This window comes from Eurytemora carolleeae, unplaced genomic scaffold, assembly GCF_000591075.1.
Source record: "Eurytemora carolleeae unplaced genomic scaffold, Eaff_2.0 scaffold64, whole genome shotgun sequence".
Classification (NCBI taxonomy): Eukaryota; Metazoa; Arthropoda; class Copepoda; order Calanoida; family Temoridae; genus Eurytemora; species Eurytemora carolleeae.
In genome coordinates this window covers 481,377-502,443 of record NW_019396205.1, presented here as the reverse complement: position 1 = coordinate 502,443, position 21,067 = coordinate 481,377, and the positions used below count along the sequence as shown (strand labels likewise).

Below are 21,067 nucleotides of genomic sequence, written 5' to 3'. Positions count from 1 at the left end.
CGGAGAACTAGAGAGAATATATCGGAGAACTAGAGAGAATATATCGGAGAACTAGAGAGAATATACGGAGAACTAGAGAGAATATATGGAGAACTAGAGAGAATGTATCGGAGAACTAGAGAGAATATATCGGAGAGCTAGAGAGAATAGATCGGAGAACTAGAGAGAATAGATTGCAGAACTAGAGAGAATAGATCGCAGAACTAGAGAGAATATATCGGAGAACTAGAGAGAATATATCGGAGAACTAGAGAGAATATATCGGAGAACTAGAGAGAATAGATCGGAGAACTAGAGAGAATAGATCGCAGAACTAGAGAGAATATACGGAGAACTAGAGAGAGCACGATGTTTAGAAAGATAGTAAAATATCTGCTGGTTTGACGGAACTCTTATGCTGAAATTATTTGACTAGATAATTAAGGCTTGTTGTGATTTAATCACTAGTTTGCAGAACCAGGATCAGGGTTTACATGGAGGGAGCTCAACCTTCCAGATCATTAATCCTCAATCATTTACTTTTTGGCCATGAATGATGCGTCCTATCCCGGTATGTTTAATAACAGAGAACCGTAGTCTTCCGCTCGTCTTTTAGTTTTAATTGCATGACCTCCGTGATATGATCAATCTTACAACTTTCATCTTATTTCAAAATTCTTCAAATAAATATAAAAACTAATTTCATACTTTCTAATTCAAATTAGGCAACTTAAAAAAGAAAAGAAAAAATAAATTTACACTCGAATTTGATAAAAATTTACTAAGTAACATATTAATTGATTTTTGCACCAAGTATTTAGCTTATTAGGAGATCAAGGTGACAACTTGATTAAAAGTTTTTAAATCTCTAATCTGTGAAATATCATTTTAGGTTTAGACATTAATATATCTGAAGTCGAGCAAAGTTGCAGAATGCTTCAATGCTAGTAGGCAATAAAATGCGCGAAAATTTCCAGTTTTTTTCCCGGAATGTGTTTTCTAGTTCTCTATAGTTTGGCTAAACTGAGAAACATAATGAAATGTATGTCGCGATACATTCACTCCTTCTTAGATAATTTGCGGGCAGTCAGACCTGACCCGCAGCAGCGCAGAAATATTGAGAGCTTTCCCTTGTGTTGCCCAGTGTTGACCTGAACAGCGAGTTGTGAGGTCAGATTAGGAACAATGCCTTGGAATCCTGCCCCCACTGCACCACGGTGTCCAGCATGTAACACATCAGTTTTTCCTGCTGAAGCAGTCATGGCTGCTGATCGTAAACCATTTCACAAGCAGTGTGTTAAATGTGTCAAATGTAAGAAATCTCTAAATCCGTCAACAATCAACGAACACAAGAACCAACTATTCTGCAAGAACTGTTATGATGAGATATATATGCCCCAGGAGTACTGCTCTGGTACCTACGGAGGTATTATTACTCCGGAGGATATTAAGAGAAGAGAGGAGGAGGAGAGGAAAAGGTTGGAGAGAGCGGAGAGAGCTAAACGAGAAAGAAGATGTCCAACCTGTGACATGAAGGTATACATGTTAATATATATATTATATAATCTAGATCTAACCTTGGTTTTATCTTAGGCTTATCCTGAAGATTCTGTCCAGGTTTCAGAACTTTTCTTCCATAAAATCTGTCTCAAGTGCTCCGAATGTGGTAGGTCTCCGGATGAGAATACTCCAATGATGATGGGACCTAAGGATCAGGATAATGTATTCGGAGAAGAGGATCTACAACCTTACTGTAAATTCTGCTTCGCCAAGAAGTTCAAGGTTTCAGCGATTAATATTGCAGAGACTGTCACAATATCTCCAGAAACCTCAGCAATATCTCTTTAAACAATATCTCCTAAAATAATAAATAATAAATAATATAAGTATCTCCAGAAACGCTAGATATATCTCCTTTATATCCATATATATCCCTCCGGACAATACATTGAAGGATGTATCACTGAACCTTATTTTTATATTTAAGCATTATCTCCAGCAATCTCAGAAATATCTCTAGAATGATATCTTTTGAACCCTATCATAACATCTGAGCAATATCTCCTGAAAACTCAGAACAATATCTCTTGAACTACATTAAACTAAAGTAAACTGAACGTGAGATTAATCTTATACGTTTGTAGTAGAGATATTGAGAAGAATAAAATGTTTTCAATTTATATATGTGAAGCCAAATAAATTTTCTTTTCTCATATTGCATCAAACATCAAAACTAGAGGAGCTACGAGGTAACAAAGTCGAACAAGTAATGATGCATAAATTTGACCTTCTTCTGTTTAGTTTCCGGTGGAACACTTTTAAACCCTTCAAACAATGTTTTCTTTAACAAATATAATTCTGTTGAAAATATCCTGAACATTTTAGTTCTTTAAACTAAAAAAATGTTTTCTGTAATCTCAAAAACGTAGCATTAAAACCAGAATAGAGAAAAGTTTGACCTTGGAGAACATGCAACATTTTTCAAAGTTTGAATTTCATTTATCCTCACAAACTAGTGATATGATTAAAACTTAAACCTAACTTGTAATTTATCCATATCTGACCATTTTGTTAATTTTGCCAGTATCAATATTTGAAAATCCGAAATCCTTAATTGTTAAAATATGTAAAAATTTGACCTGTAAAATTGTATTATACCCCAAACTAAATATAGCATTACAGGAAGTGTTCGTGCAATCGTATAGATAAAAAACTTGTTTGGTCCTTGTAGGATGAACTAAGTCAAATTCTCTTTACAAAACATTGATTAGAAATAAAAGTAGCACTGACTGCATTTTTGGCTCATATTATACCCTTTTTCATCTTCCGTAAACACTCGCTATAAAATGCTTGAAAAGAAAAATTATAGTTTAAGTCTAGGAAAAGGAAAGTAAGAAATTGACCTTTTTTAAAACCTCAAGACATTAAGCCCTCATAGCGCCGAAAGTTAAAAATTTTAAATTCTTTAAAAAAATTAACTTGTTTGTTTCTAGATATTCAAAACAATTAAAATATTTTAGGTAAGATGAGATTTCTCAAACTCATTGGATTAGAGTGTAGTAAACAAAATATTTTCAGTGGTCAGCGTTTATATCACTACAATGAAATTGTTTATTTGATTTAAGTTTTGATTTCTAACAAGTTTCAAATTACAAGTATACATGTAAACAAAGAGATGTAAACAAATTCACAGATCCTTTTTGTATCCATGTTTATGTGTATCCATGCTGTTTGAAAGCTTGAGGTAGAAATTAAAATTAAATCGAGAATAGTGTTCATTGTATTGATATATATGACGACGACTGTACTAAATCTTTAATTATTATAATTACATTTCCATATAAAGCTACATTTTATAAAATTACATGTCCTATGAGTTACATTTCCTATAAAGTTGAGTTCAACTTTAATGTTTGAATTCTATTAATTTCTTTAAAACATTTTTTGGCGCATTTCCACGTAAGATTTCAGACTCCTAGAGAAAAAATATTTTACTTATGCAGAGCTGGGAACTTTAGAATGGTGGATATCGAGATTAATGCTTAATCCTCTCTTTTTCTTAATCTCGAGACTAACCTAATCTTGTACTTGTATCCCTAAAAAGTGTAAAAAATTCAACCAATCAGAGTCGCGTATTAGAAGATTTAAGATTAATATACAGAAAGGGAAGGGACTCTCTAATTTTGAAAACCGATTTTTTGATTTTTCTGTACTTTATCCAGAAAAGAGTGGATTAAGCAAGAAATCAAAAGTGTCCACATTGGATATTTGGTTTAAGCAGCCGGGATTAAAGGTATCCCATTCTAAATTTCAGAGCTCAGATACAAGCCCAAGATTAGGTTAGTCTCGAGATTAAGAAAAAGAGAGGATCAAACATTGATCTCGATATCCACCATTCTAAAGTTCCCAGCTCTGGAATGTATTAACTAACTTAAATAAGAAATTCCCTTTTCTTAAAAGTCAAAAATAAACAAGTTGATATACTGCACACTTGTCAGTTTTTGCTTAAAAAAAGTTGAATTTCAAAATTGAGATTAAATTAAACGGAACAAAATTTAATTTTTGCAACTAATTCATCCTTTAAAGATAACATAGGATATTAGGACAGCGCGCAGTTCAGAGATTTAGGTCAGAAAGGAACTCTAAAGTAATTGAGTCTTTGCCACAAACTCTGATTTTCTATTCCCTTTATCTTTGCAACCCAATGCCGGCAACCTGAGATATTTCAAACTATGAATTCTGTTATGATCTCATCTCGAAAGTTTGAAATACCTTTTTACACCTTCAAATTGCAAAGACTTAATTCGTTTTAAGTGCATTTTAAAAGTTATGAAAACCTTAAAATTTGTAAAATTAACGCACCAAGTGTTTGCCCATAAATATAATCCCATAATCACATCGCAGCTGTTTTAGAAAGAATTCGATTTCTACTACAAAGATGAGGAAGAAAATAGACAAAATTGGTTTTATTTAATTACTTGAAATGGTAATATTACCAACATGCATTTATAGCGCTTCTTGAATTAAAGAGTGATTTATAAAAACAACATTTTTCATGATATAAAGTATGTTTAAATTTATGATATTTTTTATAAAACACAAAAACATGGAATATAATGCGTACATATATGATATGTATATTTTTTATAAAACGCAAACACATGGAATATAATGCGTACATGTATGATATGCATGAATTACATAGATTTAAAAAGGTAAACCATTTTTTTAATCTCTGCACAAGATACACATAAGATTGGTACTTAGAGTGCCATAAACCATTTCAAACCCTTTTTAATCGTTATTTTCTTTTGTTGACACTCTGGATTTATTTGTTTTAATTGGGGCCAAAATTTCAAAATTGGGAATTTTCTTTTGATTGATAATTTTTAATCCAACCCTTTCCAAGAACTTTTGATATTAAATTTTTGATAGTTTTGAAAACATATTAGATCTAAATAAAATGAAGTGTAAATATTTGGCACAATGTTACAGAATCACATTAAAAGAGAAAATAATTTTAAAATGGAAAACATGTCAAGTCCGGAGGTTCATTATATTAGTCTATAATTTGACTTTATTTTGGTTTATAATTCGACCTTATTTTGGTCTATAATTCGACCTTATTTTGGTCTATAATTCGACCTTATTTTGGTCTGTAATTCGACCTTTTATGGTCTATAATTCAAAAAGCTTTAAACTTACGAAGTTGTCTTATTACACTTTATTTTTCATTTAAAACGCAAAAAAGAACAAAAAGCTAGAAGCTTATTTTTTACAGGTTAAATTTTGATAAAAGGTCATTGTTGTATATTGTTAAAGTTCATCGGATCCGTGAAAAAAAAAACGGAAACGGAAATAGCTTTAAGATTGATGATCTAAAAGAAAAATATTTCGCTTTTTCCATAAAAGATTTTTTGAAAAATATTTTTATAAGTTGGTTTATTCAGTTGCTTTAAATTTAAAATTCTGTTTTGAGGCATTCTATTCTTTAATCTCAGAAATGTCAATTTTGGCTTAAAAAGCATGTTACATCAACGAAAACTAATTAAAAGTGTGTTTTTTTGGTTTCGTTCAGGTTGGTTCAACTTCAAGTTCAGGTATAGATTCTGGATCAGGTTTAGGATAGGATTAGGATCAGGTTCAGGATCAGGTTCAGGTTCAGGATCAGGTTCAGAATCAGGCCAGGTTCAGGTTAAGGATCAGGTTCAGGATCAGGTTCAGGTTCAGGTTCAGGTTCAGGGTTAGGTTCAGGTTCAGGTTTAGATTGACCAACGGAATAGTTTCCGCAGTTCTTTCCGGAAAAGAGAACCAGAGAGGAAGTAGAGAATACAGTTGATACTGGAGTAGAAAACAATTCCAAGCTTAGCAATACCAAAACTTATATCAACAGCAAACCAAATCTAGAAAAATAATAATAATAATAATAATAATAATAATAATAATATAACTCAACAACCCCCTTGACTGATTTGCCTCAAATTTTGAATTTTGAACTATTTAGATCTACGAGAATGTGCTTAGCTTGAATTTAGAATGTTTAGATCTCCAGGTAAAGATGGGTTCCCAAGCTAGCTTATGAAAATATCGTTATTATACCTTAGGGTTTTGGAGGTCATTTTTATGCCATTCCTGCATCCAGAAGCACTGTGCTATACATTGCCACAAGAGCAGAATCAAGAATGTAAAGGTCACGGTCAATAGTGTAGATGTCGTCCTACGGTTCTAAAAAAAAGATTAGAATATTAGCATACAGAATTACAAGAAAGATATCAAAAATTACGGTGAGAACCAGAAAACTCTGGAATAGGAAGACGACTTTTAAACTAAAATCATGACTTTAACTAGTCCTTTGAACATGAGACACAGCAATTGTGTAGTGGATATAGACCCATTTCTCTTAATATCTCATTTAATAAGTTACTAGTAAAGATATTTGGTTTTTAACAGCATCAAATAAACGTTATTATTTCCTTAATGTCGTCTTCCTATTCTTCAGTTTTCTAGTGTTCACGCATAATTATACAATAAAAGTTATTCTGAATAAAGCAGTATTAGAGAAACCAATCAAAACTCATGTTTATATTATTGTTTATGCAAACCTGATCCTGTCTCCTATTAAACGCTTTTTCAGAATTGGATATCGGACTTTCCAGCCCTTGTTCCACTTTCATGTTCCTCTTCTCATGACTCGCCTTGCTCACGCTTAAACCTGTAGTTCCTGTAGAGTCGGAGCTCATCAAGTATTTAATATTGTTTGAAGTTTTGAGAATAAATTTGACAATGAGAAGGTTGAGGACTGCAATGAAGACCCATGGGATTAAAATGATAAAGATACAGTGCATCCAGAACTCGTATCTAAACAAACCAAACATGAAATAAAATTTATTTATCAATTTTGAAAAGATTTTAGAAAGGAAAAAGCATGATTTTATTAGAATTGAAAAGGTATGATTTTCAGTTCAATCTAACGTTTCTTTACAGTGTAACAAATTCAAAAAATGTTTGAGCCGAGAACTTTTGATAAGTTTCACTCTTATTCGCTTCAACCCCCTTTTTATCTCATTTGTCATTGGTCAAGGTTTAAGAGATTAGAAACCTTCTGACACGACCAATTATCTGACGGCAGATAATGTATTTTAACGTTTTTTAACGTTTACAAATCTAATGGGTTAAGAATTAAAAAGCGTCGAGCTCTGAATATATGATTCGTCTTAAATATCCTCTGATAATAGTAAAAAAACCTTTAGATGAAAACTAGGATCCTCAAAATAAAAATATTTTTTTTGAAATGTTGAAAACTTGCTTTAAGCTGTACACAGGTTATGTTTATTAAACAAAATATCCTTTTATGCCTTGTAGTTTACAAAAAAAATATAGCCTCATCTTTCATCTTTCATTTTAATGAATAATTGTAACACAATTTAACATCCTGTTCTGTTTTGTCTTATAAAATATGCATTCGTTATACTGTACAGTGTACAACTTCCTGGTAACCGCCAAAAAAGTCCTTGGAAAAAAGTTTCCGGAAAAAAGTCCTAAAATTTCACACTAAAAAGTCCTGTGGAAAAAAGTCCTTTTATTAAAAAGTCTCCGGAAATAAAGTCCTACCAATTCAAGACTTTATTTTCTAGGTCTTTTTTCCTGGCTCCAGTATGATTTTATACAAACAAGTCCTCGGAAAAAAAGTCCTCTAACAAATGAAAATGCACGATTCACAATTTAAGGTTTTTCTTTTCTTCGGATTTATTTTCTTCGGGACTTTTTTTCCTGGGATCTTATTTCCTGAGACTTTATTGGCAGCCCCCATACTCTTTTAGGAAAAAAAGTCCCAGGAATCCAAAACACAGGACTTCATTTCCAGTGACATTTATTCCAAGGACTTGGTAAAATTTGGACTTTTTTCCAAAGTTTTTATTTCCAGCTTTTATTTCCCCAGAAACTTTTTTTCCCGGGACTTTCTTACATAGATTCCCACTTGCTCTAGCTGGTTTAAAGTCAGCCTGAGGCCCCGAAATTTAAAAGAGTACCGTTGAACGAAACTCCCGAGTTTCCTATTTTGGGTCTTCACATTTGTGTAGATTTTGATTTAAGAGATTCGAAAAAAATGGAGAATATAAACAAACTGAAAAAAAAAATATTTCATTACAAAAACATTGATATTGACAAAACTGCCTAACCCCATTTGTGAAACCCAGGTTTTTAAAACTGGTTTTCTTAACGATACCTGACTTAAGTTTTGGGCTCTAGTACTTAAAATTAACCGGAGTATACAGTTGTATTCCACGTGACCAGCTAGGGTTTGGGTAAGAATGTACCTGAAGGCTGCGTCTGTCTTAGCATACTCTGTTTTAGCCCAGGTCCACTGGTCCCCCGCAGGAACCGGTTTAAAGAAGAAGAAGTGCGGAAGGTTAACGGTAAATCCTAATTTTAAAACTTTATTGGAATTTTTAGATTTTAATTTATTGTGTAACTTTTGAACAAATTAATTAAGAATTTATTTATTTTTTACTTCTGATTTACAACATTTCAGGGGCGGGTACATGAATTTGTCCGGGGGGGTTGAGGTGGCTACACGCCTCTGCAGCTTTGTTTACAAATAAAGTAGCTAAGTTTCTGTGAGAAATATAAATAAAGCTTATCTTGAGCATAAACAAAGGAATTAAATCTTTGCTGCACTGACTCTGAGTATCAAATCCCTTTATCTTTGCAACCCAATGTTGGAGACCTTAGATATATCAAAATATAAATTATGTAAGATCAAATAATCTAAGTTTGAAATAGCAAAGGTTTACACCATCAGGGTTTAAAGATAAAGGGATGTGAAAAATTGAGTTTGTTGCAAGGACTCAATTCCTTTTTTTGAAAATAAAGCTATGGGAGTATATGTTTTGAACGTTACGTGAGATCCGTAGGTTGTCCCACATCATATTGCATCGTGAAAAGCTCAAGAAAGAGATTTCTTGGACAAATCTCGCCATGATTGAATCATTAAAAAACTTTTGTTATCTGATATAAAAAGTTAGATGCAGAAAATAGATGGTTCTTAAAGTATTTTGTTATATATTTTTACGTGAAAGCTTAGAACTTAATCTTACTAATCTACGTAAGCAACCAAACCTTCTGATCCCAAATACCTGTAAAAAAGAGAGAGAAAAGAATAAGTGAGTTTAAAGTTTTAGAAACTTTAATCTGAAGAACGATGAGAAGATATCTATCCATAGTTACAGCAGCAACAATCCAGATACTTGACAGCAGGAAGATAAAGAAGAACGGGAAGAAAAAGAAGGAGTAGAGAGCGGAGAACCAGTAGGTGTGAACGAAACCAGGGTCGGCTGCAGGGATAGAGTCGTGAAGGATGAAGAATATAAGGAGTCCTGAATCAATTAGTCCCATGCTGATAAAATATCTGAAATAGATTTAGAATCATCATTTATAAATCTCTATACTACGTACAATATACATCCTGATCAGAGTTGAATAGATTATATAGTTGGTAGAGGTCAATTGTAGGGAAAAGGTGTCTTTTAGTATTCATAACAGATGTTTTCTAGGATTCATGACAGATGTTTTCTAGGATTCATGACAGATGTTTTCTAGGATTCATGACAGATGTTTTCTAGGATTCATGACAGATGTTTCTAGGATTCATGACAGATGTTTTCTAGGATTCATGACATATGTTTTCTAGGATTCATGACAGATGTTTTCTAGGATTCATGACAGATGTTTTCTAGGATTCATGACAGATGTTTTCTAGGATTCATGACAGATTTTTTCTAGGATTCATGACAGATGTTTTCTAGGATTCATGACAGATGTTTTCTAGAATTCATGACAGATGTTTTCTAGGATTCATAACAGATGTTTTCTATGATTCATGACAGATGTTTTCTAGAATTCATGACATATGTTTTCTAGGATTCATGACAGATGTTTTCTAGGATTCATGACGGATGTGCTCTAGATTTAAAGACTAGACGATGACTAGATCAAAGAGTTTCTAGATCTGGGTTTCTTTTGACAAGGATTTTCAAGAAATGGTTTCTAGACAGAAGTTTTCTGGTTTTTAGAGGACATAGATTTCTATTAAAGGGTTTGTACAGTGAGACCCTTAAAATATGTAGAATATATAAAGCAATAATAAATAATATTTGTATTTGATATTGTTATAAAGAAAATACAAGTGGCTTGAAAACCATTTAATTGGTTGTGTTAATTTCTGTGTTTTACGTTCATTGGAATATTCAAATTCAGAGCTTGAAGCCTGGGTTTTCAGAGTTTAATACTGACTAAAGTATCATGAAAAGGGTTCCAGACTTCTTACTTGATGGTAGAATTGGTTTCTCTCATCCTGCGTCTTATCCGGGTCCAAACCAGAACTGATACAGAGTTGCCAAGTAAGCCAAGAATACAGATTGTAATTCCAACAGGAACACTACAGATCCAGTGAACTAGTTCAGCATTCTAAAAAATAGTTGTTAAGTGTACAGTGAAACAATAATTTTTGGCAGATTTTATAGTTTTTTTTAAATTAGAAGAGTTTTACTGCTGACACAGAATGGTTTTTAATAAACATAGATCTACGAATTTCTAGAATAGATAGCCATCTAGCATCAATACAAAAATACACCTTTTTCCTTTAATATCAAAGGAGTTGAGTCCTTGCCACAAATTCTGATTTTCTAATCTCTATCTTTATATATTTGAACCCTACGTCGTAAACCTTTGATAATTCAAACTTATATTATTTGATCTAACAGAAGTCATAGTTTGAAATGTCAAATGTCTACAACATTGGACTGCAAAGATATAGGGATTAGAAAATCAGAGTTTGTGACAACGACTCAATTCAATAATCTGTTTGAGAGCGTAAGAAAAGTAAAAATCTTGACTTGATATTCAGCCAAAACTAAATTATTCTCAAAATATTTTTATTTTGATTGACAAGGTGAGAATTCTGCATCTGAATACTAATCCGATATTTGCACCAGACCAGACCTAATCCTTTCCTGATACTGTTCGGCACTGGTTAGACAAATAGGACAAGAGATGTCGTATTTGTATAAGATCTGGAGCTTTTGTACAGGATAGTTTAAAGATTTTGTAAACGATCGTTTAAAGATTTATATTAGTTTTAATATTAGTTGAAAAGATTTTTTACAGAATAGTTTTAAAGGTTTTGTACACGATAGTTTCAAAGTTTTGTACACGATAGTTTTAAAATTTTGTACACGATAGTTTTAAAATTTTGTACACAATAGTTTTAAAATTTTGTACTTGATAGTTTTCTAGATTTTGTTACATGATAGTTTTAACGATTTTGTTCATGACGGTTTTACAAGTTTATTAATAATATTTCTTGTTTAGCTCGTTCCGTATCCTTTTACCTTTTTCAACTCTTCTGAAAATTGGCTGTTGTCTTCCATATTACTTAAAAAAAGGAACATTTCTTAATACGTTCTGTCTAAAAATTCTACAAATAATCACATTCATGAGTGTAACTCGGCAAACACCTTAGATATTTTAAACTATGTATTTAGTCTAGGGCAAAGTTCAGTAAACGAAACAGAGGTTTTTGAAAATAAACGGAAGAGTCCGTTAACGAACGGTAAAACCCGTTCATTTTTAAATCGTTAATGAAACAGATTAGCCGTTTTTGAAAAAAATAACGGTTTAAAACGAAAACGAAACGGAATTTTTTAAACGGTGAATTCCGTTTTGTTTTTTTAACGCCGTTAATACTGTACTAGACCGTTAAAGGCTGTGCCGTTAACGATTTCATTACTAAACGCCATTAATAAAATTGAGATCGTTAACTAACGGTAACTTTAAAAAAAACTGAAAATACCGTTTCGGAACGAAGTTTCGTTCTAACCCGATCTAAACTATAAACGGCTACTTGAGATTGTATTTTAAAAACGGTTGGAATTAACCGTTAACGAAACGGCTTGAAAATGTCGGAACGTGCCCACTACCCAGCCCTATAATTTTTTCTGCTAGATCAAATAGTTTAAGTTTAAAATATGAAAGATTTACACCATCAGGTTGCAAATATATAGAGATTAGAAAATTATAGTTTGTGGCGAGAAACACAAAGAAATGTTGGCGGGAAGAAATAAAATAAAAATTATAAATCAAGACGGTTTTCTGGTATTATATCGTTGGAAACACTGTTTAATTTCTATACTTGGAATCAAACTGGACTATACCAGAACCTTCCAACCTTGATTTGATAAGAACGGATAAGCTAATTTTTCATTTATTTCCAACCTTACATTGGGCTGATATCAAAAACACATAATGAATGCAATATTATTAGTTTAATTTATCGCAAGGGGTTTCTACTTAATAAAACGCAATTTTTACCGTTAGAAAATTTAAAAAATAATTAATGAAAATTGATAAATTATTAGAGCTAAATAAATTAAAAAGGAATTGAGTTTTTGCCACAAGCTCTGATTTTTAATTCCAATATCTTTGCAACCCGATTTCCCAGGCCTGTGATATTTACACAAGGTTTCAACAATTAGGTTTCAAAGATATATAAGGTTCAGAAATTCGGGTAAATGTAAATAATGACATTTTTTCCGAAAAAGGAAGATCCACAATATTTTGCTACTTAGTGTAATGACTGTCATCAAAGAAATTGAGTCTTTGCCACAAACTCAAATTTTCTGATCCCTATATATTAGAAACGTACCTGATGGTGTATAACCTTTTATATTTCAAACTTAGATCAGGTGATCTAACAGAATTCATAGTTTAAAATGTATAAAGTTTACGACTTTGGGTTGCAAAGATATAGAAGTTAGAAAATCAGAGTTTGTGGCAAAGACTCAATTCCTTTAAGGTGAGATGACCAAGTTTTAAACTCCCAAGGACTGACTGAAAAATTCATTTTTCACATGATTTTTGTTTATCCATGGCTCCGGGATGTTTTAAAGTACAGATGAAAGATTTGCTCGGAGAATAAACTTTAAATTTTCCAACAAGGTTTATTTTGTTCTCTGTTAGTTTACACCTTTCAGACTGAAGGTACATATGGGAGCTGGGAGAGAGAGAGAGAGAACCATACAGAGAGAGAAAACTAAATAAAATATTTGTGAATTACAAGGAACCAAACGAAAGGGACGATTTTTCACACTGAGAGGCCCTCACTTCGTACAAAGAATAGCTTTGATTAAATTTTAAAATGAATTTTTGCTTTTTTATCATCGAAAAAGGGTTCTTCACGCGTTTTTGACACTTCCAAAAATAGCAGAAATGCCCCTTTAGGTAAACATCTTTTATGCATTTGCACTTTTCTCCTGGACGCTTTTATTTGTTTAGTTACATGACTTACATTCATGGTTTCACATCAAATATTTTCTTCCAACATTCAACATTCATAGATAGGAATGATCAAAAATCATTTTATTCATTCAACATTTATAGTTAGGAATAATCAAAGACCACTTTATTCATTCAACATTCATAGATAGGAATGATCAAAAATCATTTATTCATTTAACATTAATAGATAGGAATAATCAAAGATCATTTTATTCATTCAACATTCATAGATAGGAATGATCAAAAATCATTTTATTCATTCAACATTTATAGTTAGGAATGATCAAAGATCATTTTATTCATTCAACATTCATAGTTAGGAATGATCAAAGATCATACTATTCATTCAACATTCATAGTTAGGAATGATCAAAAATATTATTATTTATTCAACAATCATAGATAGGAATGATAAAAATCATTTTATACACTTAACATTCATAGATAGGAATGATCAAAGATCATATTATTCATTCAACAATCATAATTAGGAATGGTCAAAGATCATATTATTCATTCAACATTCATAGACAGGAATGATCAAAGATCATTTTATTCATTCAACATTCATAGATAGAAATGATCAAAGATCATTTTATTCATTCAACATTCATAGATAGGAATAATCAAAGATCATTTTATTTTTTCAACATTCATAGTTAGGAATAGTCAAAAATAATTTTATTCATTCAACATTCATAGTTAGGAATGATCAAAGATCATTTTATTTAACATTCATAGTTAGGAATGATCAAATCTCATTTTATTCATTTAACATTCATAGATAGGAATGGTCAAAGATCAATTGATTCTACATTATCAAAAGAGAAAATTTATGACAGCACAAATTTTTATGGAATTTCGTTGTAAAAGTAAATACATAACAATAATGATATTAAATAAAACTTGAACTGACCCTCTAAATCTTTCTGTTTTTGTATTTTTTTAAGGACCGTTCAAACCATAATAGTGTTCATTTCGATACAACCCGGACATACTTATCTTACAGTATTCCTTCGATACAACACGGACATACTTATCTTATAGTGTTCATTCGATACAACACGGACATACTTATCATAGTGTTCATTTCAATACAACCCGGACATACTTATCTTATAGTGTTCATTTTGATACAACACAGACATACTTATCTTANTTGAACTCACCCAAACTAAAAGATTAAGAAAAGAAGTAAAATATATTCTGATTCACAACAATACCCTTCAAAGCTTTGTCTGATCAAGAATTACATTAAAAATCCATGTTTCCCATTTTTAAAACTGAATATTTTTATTTGTGGTTTCTCTACAAAAGTGACTCGCGCATTTCTTGCTTCAGAAACGATGGAGAAATGAAGGTTTCAAATGTACATCGGACATGCCACTCTATAAATGGAGGGTCACTTAAAGTTACGCATGTATTCCATTCAAGTATAATTACATAGTATCGAAAAAAATACTCTAAAATCTCACTTTTGCCCTTACTGCCTTTAGTGTAAATATATATTTGATATCATAAATTATAATACAATATGTTTCAATCCTATGAAAATATAGATAATTTTTTAGAAACGTTTCCATCTATTTTTTCATCCTTTGAAGCTTACACCACAGTATTTAGAGGGATTGCCTGGTTTTGTGCCCCCCCCCCCTTAAGAAAATTACATAAATTTAAGTTTACATGGTTAAAAAAGGTGTCAATATTCTTTTTTAAAAGGGGTTTTAAGGGGGGGGGCACAAAATTCCCCTACACGAATGCTCTCGTACGCTCCTAGTTTTATGATTTCAAGATTTCAATTTACTTTTGCTTGACGTGTATATTGTGAATATGGGTCCGCCTACAATGCACAATTGCCGCGTTTATGTTCATTAAACTATTAATAATCATAACTTGAATCTGACTTTCTGCTTCCTGTTTTTACGGGTCTCTCTTTGTAAAAAGATATTTACATAATCGACATTTATTAATTAATATTTTAATCAAATAATGTTATAATCACAACAAACATTGTTCATGTCTTGTCAGATTACATAATATAAGCTGTTTCTGAAAAAAGTATTTAATTAAACTTTTTTTGTTTACTAAAGCTTCGTTTTGTTTACTAAAGCTTCGTTTTGTTTACTAAAGCTTCCTTTTGTTTACTAAAACCGGTTGCTCCAGGTACCATGTTAATAAATTGGGGGGGGCGTCGATGATCCAAAATGCCGTTTAAACCTTCATCTTCAAAAGTAGGCTTAACATTCGAAAAGGAATTGAGTTTTTGCCACAAACTCTGATTTTATAATCCCTATATCTTTGGAACCCAACGTCGTAAATCTTTGATATTTCAAACTCATATTATTTGATCTATCAGAATTCATAGTTTGAAATATCTAAGGTCTACGACATTGGCATCTAAAGATATAGGGTTTATATTATATATTCCTTTGCTTTTATCCACTAAGCATAGTTTTATTGTACTAAATAGAGTGGGTATTAGGTACAATGCCCCTACAAGGGGAGGTCGTCGTTAAAACATTGTGATCTAAAATGTCGTTTTAATTTTCAAAATGAACTCGAAATGTACTCGATTCCTTTTCCAAAAAATTTTCAAAAGACTTCTAACTTCTTTTAAGAGTCATCTATTTAAAAAAAAATCCGAAATACTGCATTGAAATGCGAAATTTATGCTGTTCTGTAGTATACAATGTAAAACTTTAATTTAATTGGATTTATTTTAAACCTTTGTAAAAAAGACCGATCACATTCTCGAATATTGGGCCTACTTTTGAAGGTTAAAACGGAAAGGAATTGAGTTTCTGTCACAAACTCTAATTTTCTTATCCTTATATCTTTGCATTTCAGTGTCGGAAACCATAGATATTTCAAACTATGAATCATTTTAGATCAAATAATGATTGTTTGAAGTATCAAAGGGTTACACCATTAGGTTGCAAAGATAAAGCGATTGTAAAATCAGAATTTGTGGCTAAAACTCAGTTCCTTTAGAGCAAAATACAACCCCCTCCCTTTCCCTCATAATTAGGTATTTTACCAACAAGAAACACTTTATAGAACAATGAAAGTCTTATTGTTATCATAATCCAACATATTTGTTTTTATTCTCTATTTACATACAGTGGACGTCAGAATAAAGTGGTATAGAAGAAAAATATATTAAAATTCAAATTTGATTTACTGGTTTTAATAATTACTTCAATCTTAATGCATGTAAGAAAATCATCTCACGCAGAATTGCTTGCACGACTTTGCAACCTCAGAAATCTTTAATTTTCAATATTACATGAGTTTTAAAAGAAAATTTTTTTGTTTGCAACTAAAAGTTGTAAAACTTTATTTTTACATGAAAAGACATTTTAAATTATAAACTTTGTTTAAACTAGGAATATATATATAGAAAGGAATGTAAGCTGGTTAAAAGCTGCATTGAACTAAAGTATGTTCCCTATGATCATGCTACACCTTTATAATTAAAAACACTTTTTGCTTATTATTACTTTCATTTATTTTATTCGTTGAGATAAGCGGATGATGTACAATTTTAAAGTACTAGACTTTTTTTTTCTTTGCCACAAACTCCAGTATTTTTATCCTTATATCACTAATAACAGTTCAAACTGAATATTTGATCCAACAGAATTCATAATTTGAAATATCTAAGGTCCACAACATTGAGCTGCAAAGCTAGAGGGATTGGCAATTGGGAATATTGTTTTCGTAAACTACATGTTAAATTAAGGATATATCTATGTATATAAAGTTGTAATCTCTGTTCGTCTGTCTGTCTGTCTGTTTGTTTGGCCGATCAGAACTCATGAACCCCTGGAGACCTACGGGAAAGTTCTTAGCTTGGTTTTGAGATTCTATGTTAAGAATATGTACAAATATGAAGTACAATGTACATTTTGGGATAACAATTATATGTACAATGATGAAGTGCAATATGAAATGTACTGCTTAGATAAGAAGGATATGTGCATTGTACAATAACGAAGGATATGTACGTTGAAATTATGTAGAATGATGTTGAGAAGGTTGGAGACCTGAAAAATTCCTGTCCTGTGTCCTGGATACTATGTATCTATGTACTGAAGTCTTCAAGCATCTTTACAATAGGAATTTAGCATTGAAAGTCAGTAAAGAATGTGTTTAGGTCACGTGATACAAAAAGTTGTCTCAGAAATACACCAAGTTCCCAGGATATATTTCAAATATATCTAGATTCTAACAATATTCATATCAGACTCCGTATCACAGTTCACAATCCCATCCCAACCAGTTCCGGAGCAATCGCAACCATCTCTGCAATATCTATCGCTGAAACCTTGAACTTCTTGGCGAAGCAGAATTTACAGTAAGGTTGTAGATCCTCTTCTCCGAATACATTATCCTGATCCTTAGGTCCCATCATCATTGGAGTATTCTCATCAGGAGACCTACCACATTCGGAGCACTTGAGACAGATTTTATGGAAGAAAAGTTCTGAAACCTGGACAGAATCTTCAGGATAAGCCTAAGATAAAACCAAGGTTAGATCTAAATTATATAATATATATATTAACATGCATACCTTCATGTCACAGGTTGGACATCTTCTTTCTCGTTTAGCTCTCTCCGCTCTCTCCAACCTTTTCCTCTCCTCCTCCTCTCTTCTCTTAATATCCTCCGGAGTAATAATACCTCCGTAGGTACCAGAGCAGTACTCCTGGGGCATATATATCTCATCATAACAGTTCTTGCAGAATAGTTGGTTCTTGTGTTCGTTGATTGTTGACGGATTTAGAGATTTCTTACATTTGACACATTTAACACACTGCTTGTGAAATGGTTTACGATCAGCAGCCATGACTGCTTCAGCAGGAAAAACTGATGTTTTACATGCTGGACACCGTGGTGCAGTGGGGGCAGGATTCCAAGGCATTCTAAAACAATTGAATTTAAATTATTAATAATTTGTTAAATGAGGTTTTGTTAAAAATACACTTAAGGATCATCTTTAAATATCGAACTGACCTGCAGTTCTCTAGGTCAGGTTCAAACTGGGGAATTCGAGAAATAAGGAAAGCAGATCTTTTATATCCTCCCACACAGTACACCCCCTACCCCTCCCTTTCTCCTACATAGCTCCTTCTCTCACCCCCCCCTTCCATATAGTATATCCCCCCTCCTCCTCCCATACAGTTTACCCCATCTCTCTAATCCTCCCAGATAGTATTCACCCCTCCTCCCATATAGTATACCCCCCCCATCCTCCTCCTCCTCCAAAACAGTATACCCCCTCCCTCATCCCATACAGTATACCCCTCCCCCTTCATCACATACATTATACCCCCCTCCCTCTTCTGATACAGTGTACCCCACACATTCTCCCCAACACTGCACAATAAAAAGTATATTCAAATATATTTAACAAAGAAGGATTTAAAACCTTCAATCTAGGTTTACTCTGGGTTCTCCGGGTCCATTCTCAGCAAGTAAACCTGATACTTTATCTAAACAGTTGAATAGATTTATTGTGTTCGGTTTAGAACTCTGGAGATATTGAACCATCATTATCAATTTTACGCTGTTTAAATTTTATCTGGGGCCTGGACTGGACATAGAGCATCAAGGACTGGTTTACTCACTCTAACAATAGTTTATCTATGATTAATTGTTTTCAGGATTCCACTAAACCTAGCAGCTTGTAGACAAATCACTATGATTATATAAAACCTTGGCTTGGAGACTATGCCTGCTTCCCTGTTTGTTCGTTGATGGTTTAAACACTATTAAACAGGGTTACAGGCATTTAAGGATTGGGGTAAAGGGGACTTAAAGTTCTTTCAAGTGCATTGTCTGAATCAATGCGGTACCCTTTAGACTTTTAACTGATTAACAGTTAAAAAGCTTACATCGTTTGCTATCAAAAACCTATTGAATTCTCACAATTTTTCTTCCTTTTCTCGGTCGCAAATTCACAAGCCACTTTTACAGAGAAACCACAATTGATAATTATCAACTTCAATCTAGAAAAACAAAGCCATTTCATTCATTTTTTCATCAGGAAAAGATTTCAAGTATAATTGAAGAGTCAGTGTAATCAGTGTAAATAACGTGATCAGTCCAGAAGACCCAAAGAAAATTATCACGTTTTCACGGATTTCTTAAATTTTAAAAAATGGCGTCAAACGAAGCTTCTATTAGATATCTGCGTAACTGGTTCATTTTTATATTTGTTGTTTGGCTGGGAAACCCTTGCTAATTCGTTTACTATTAATCTTATCTATCTACTTAATAGTAAATCTAATATTTATATATGCAATGCAGAGAGGTCGAGGTTTAGGTTCAGATGATTTGAGAAGAGATCAACCCAGGTTCAAACCTCAATACGAACATCGGATATGGATTGATCTGAAACTGAACCGTAAAGAATTTTCATGCTGAAATACGGAAGTTTTAAGAACGGGTTAGGACTAAGATCATAGACAAAGAATGTCCAGAATATCCATAAAATTAATATTCTCGATTCTTAAATAATGTTTTTTTACAACATGATATTACCCAACATAAAGCATCAGACGTCAGTTGAGTATTCTGAGAAGAGTTTGGGAGCAGAAAACCCACAGATAAATTTTTTTTCGATTATCCTGTACTTTTCTAATTTTAAGAATTAGGGTTTAAACCTTGTTTTAAGTAACAAAATATATCCCAAAAAACAGATTTGGGCACAAAATTTATAGATTTAAGAAAATTAGTAAAACCAAAAGAAAAAAATTTACAAAAAATATTAATTTCTTTATTCAAGGTTTTCTACATCCCATAAATTCAGTTTCTGATTTTGGACAATTGTAACTTTAAAGGTATTTGAAAAATGTTTCCTCCATACCATTATTTACTTCTGATCATTCTGTGGGATATTTTGTCTCTGGTCGGTTAAGTTGAAGGGGAGGGTTCAGGGAATCGAATGATTGGATTAGGAATATTTACGCTAGAGAGGGGGGGGGCAGCTTGTAGAGGTAGGGCTAGATACGTTTGGGTTTAAAAGTCATTAAAAGTGTACCTCTTAAATGTTTAATGGTTCCTTAACTTGCAAAAGAAAGCTATTAAGGATAACAAGGGCAAAAGTTTGAATTCAAATGGAGAAAAAATAGAACATAGTATGTATACGTACACAGCTTGTTAGCTACGTTTTCAGTAAAACCTAGTTTTTAAATCCTGTAAAATCTAGATTTTTATGCAAAGAACTCAAGTTCTGTATCCAAAAAAGCTTTGTTTCGTATCCAGGAAATCTTTGTTTTGTATCCTGAAAAGCTTTGTTTTGTATCTAGAAAATCTTTGTTTTGTATCCAGGAAAGCTTTGTTTTGTATCCAGGAAATCCTTGTGATGTATTCAGGAAAACTAAGTTTTGTATCCAGGAAATTTTTTTGGTGTATCCAGAAAATTCTTGTTTTGTATCCAGAAAAACATAGTTATGTTTTCAGGAAAAACAAGTTTTGAATCCAGGATATCCTTTTGGTGTATCCAGGAAAACCTAGTTTCTTACCCAGAAATCCCTAGTAATCTATCCAGGAGAAACTAGGTTCGTACCCAAAAACCCCTGGTATTCTATCAAGAAAAACCTAGTTTTGTATCCAGGAAAACCTTCTTTTTCAACTAGAAACATTCTAGTTTTGTTACCAGAAAAACCTAGTTTTGTTTCCAAGAAAACCAAATTATTCCTAAAAGGAGAACCTAATTTTGGAAACCTGAAACCCTAGTTAAAAAAAA

At 32.3% G+C, this 21,067-nt stretch overlaps 3 protein-coding genes across 3 annotated transcripts; 1 reads left to right on the top strand and 2 right to left on the bottom strand.

Moving 5' to 3' along the window:
* The first annotated feature begins 1,081 nt into the window (after nt 1-1,081).
* LOC111698133 (cysteine and glycine-rich protein 1) lies at nt 1,082-2,194 on the top strand. Its single transcript, XM_023468386.1, has 2 exons — nt 1,082-1,515; nt 1,573-2,194. Exons 1-2 carry the CDS (start codon nt 1,165-1,167, stop codon nt 1,825-1,827), a joined length of 606 nt encoding a protein of 201 aa, XP_023324154.1. The 5' UTR covers nt 1,082-1,164; the 3' UTR covers nt 1,828-2,194.
* Nucleotides 2,195-4,600: 2,406 nt separating this feature from the next.
* On the bottom strand, nt 4,601-13,038 carry LOC111698132 (uncharacterized). Its single transcript, XM_023468385.1, has 8 exons — nt 13,004-13,038; nt 11,370-11,412; nt 10,307-10,446; nt 9,117-9,388; nt 8,298-8,403; nt 6,582-6,837; nt 6,079-6,204; nt 4,601-5,882 (listed from the first exon to the last, which is right to left on the bottom strand). The coding sequence occupies exons 1-8, from the start codon at nt 13,021-13,023 to the stop codon at nt 5,742-5,744; spliced, it is 1,104 nt and encodes a 367-aa protein (XP_023324153.1). The 5' UTR covers nt 13,024-13,038; the 3' UTR covers nt 4,601-5,741.
* A 4,462-nt stretch (nt 13,039-17,500) lies between these two features.
* LOC111698134 (cysteine and glycine-rich protein 1) lies at nt 17,501-18,372 on the bottom strand. The gene is made up of 3 exons (XM_023468387.1): nt 18,331-18,372; nt 17,888-18,239; nt 17,501-17,830 (listed from the first exon to the last, which is right to left on the bottom strand). Exons 2-3 carry the CDS (start codon nt 18,236-18,238, stop codon nt 17,576-17,578), a joined length of 606 nt encoding a protein of 201 aa, XP_023324155.1. The 5' UTR covers nt 18,239; nt 18,331-18,372; the 3' UTR covers nt 17,501-17,575.
* Nucleotides 18,373-21,067: the final 2,695 nt, after the last annotated feature.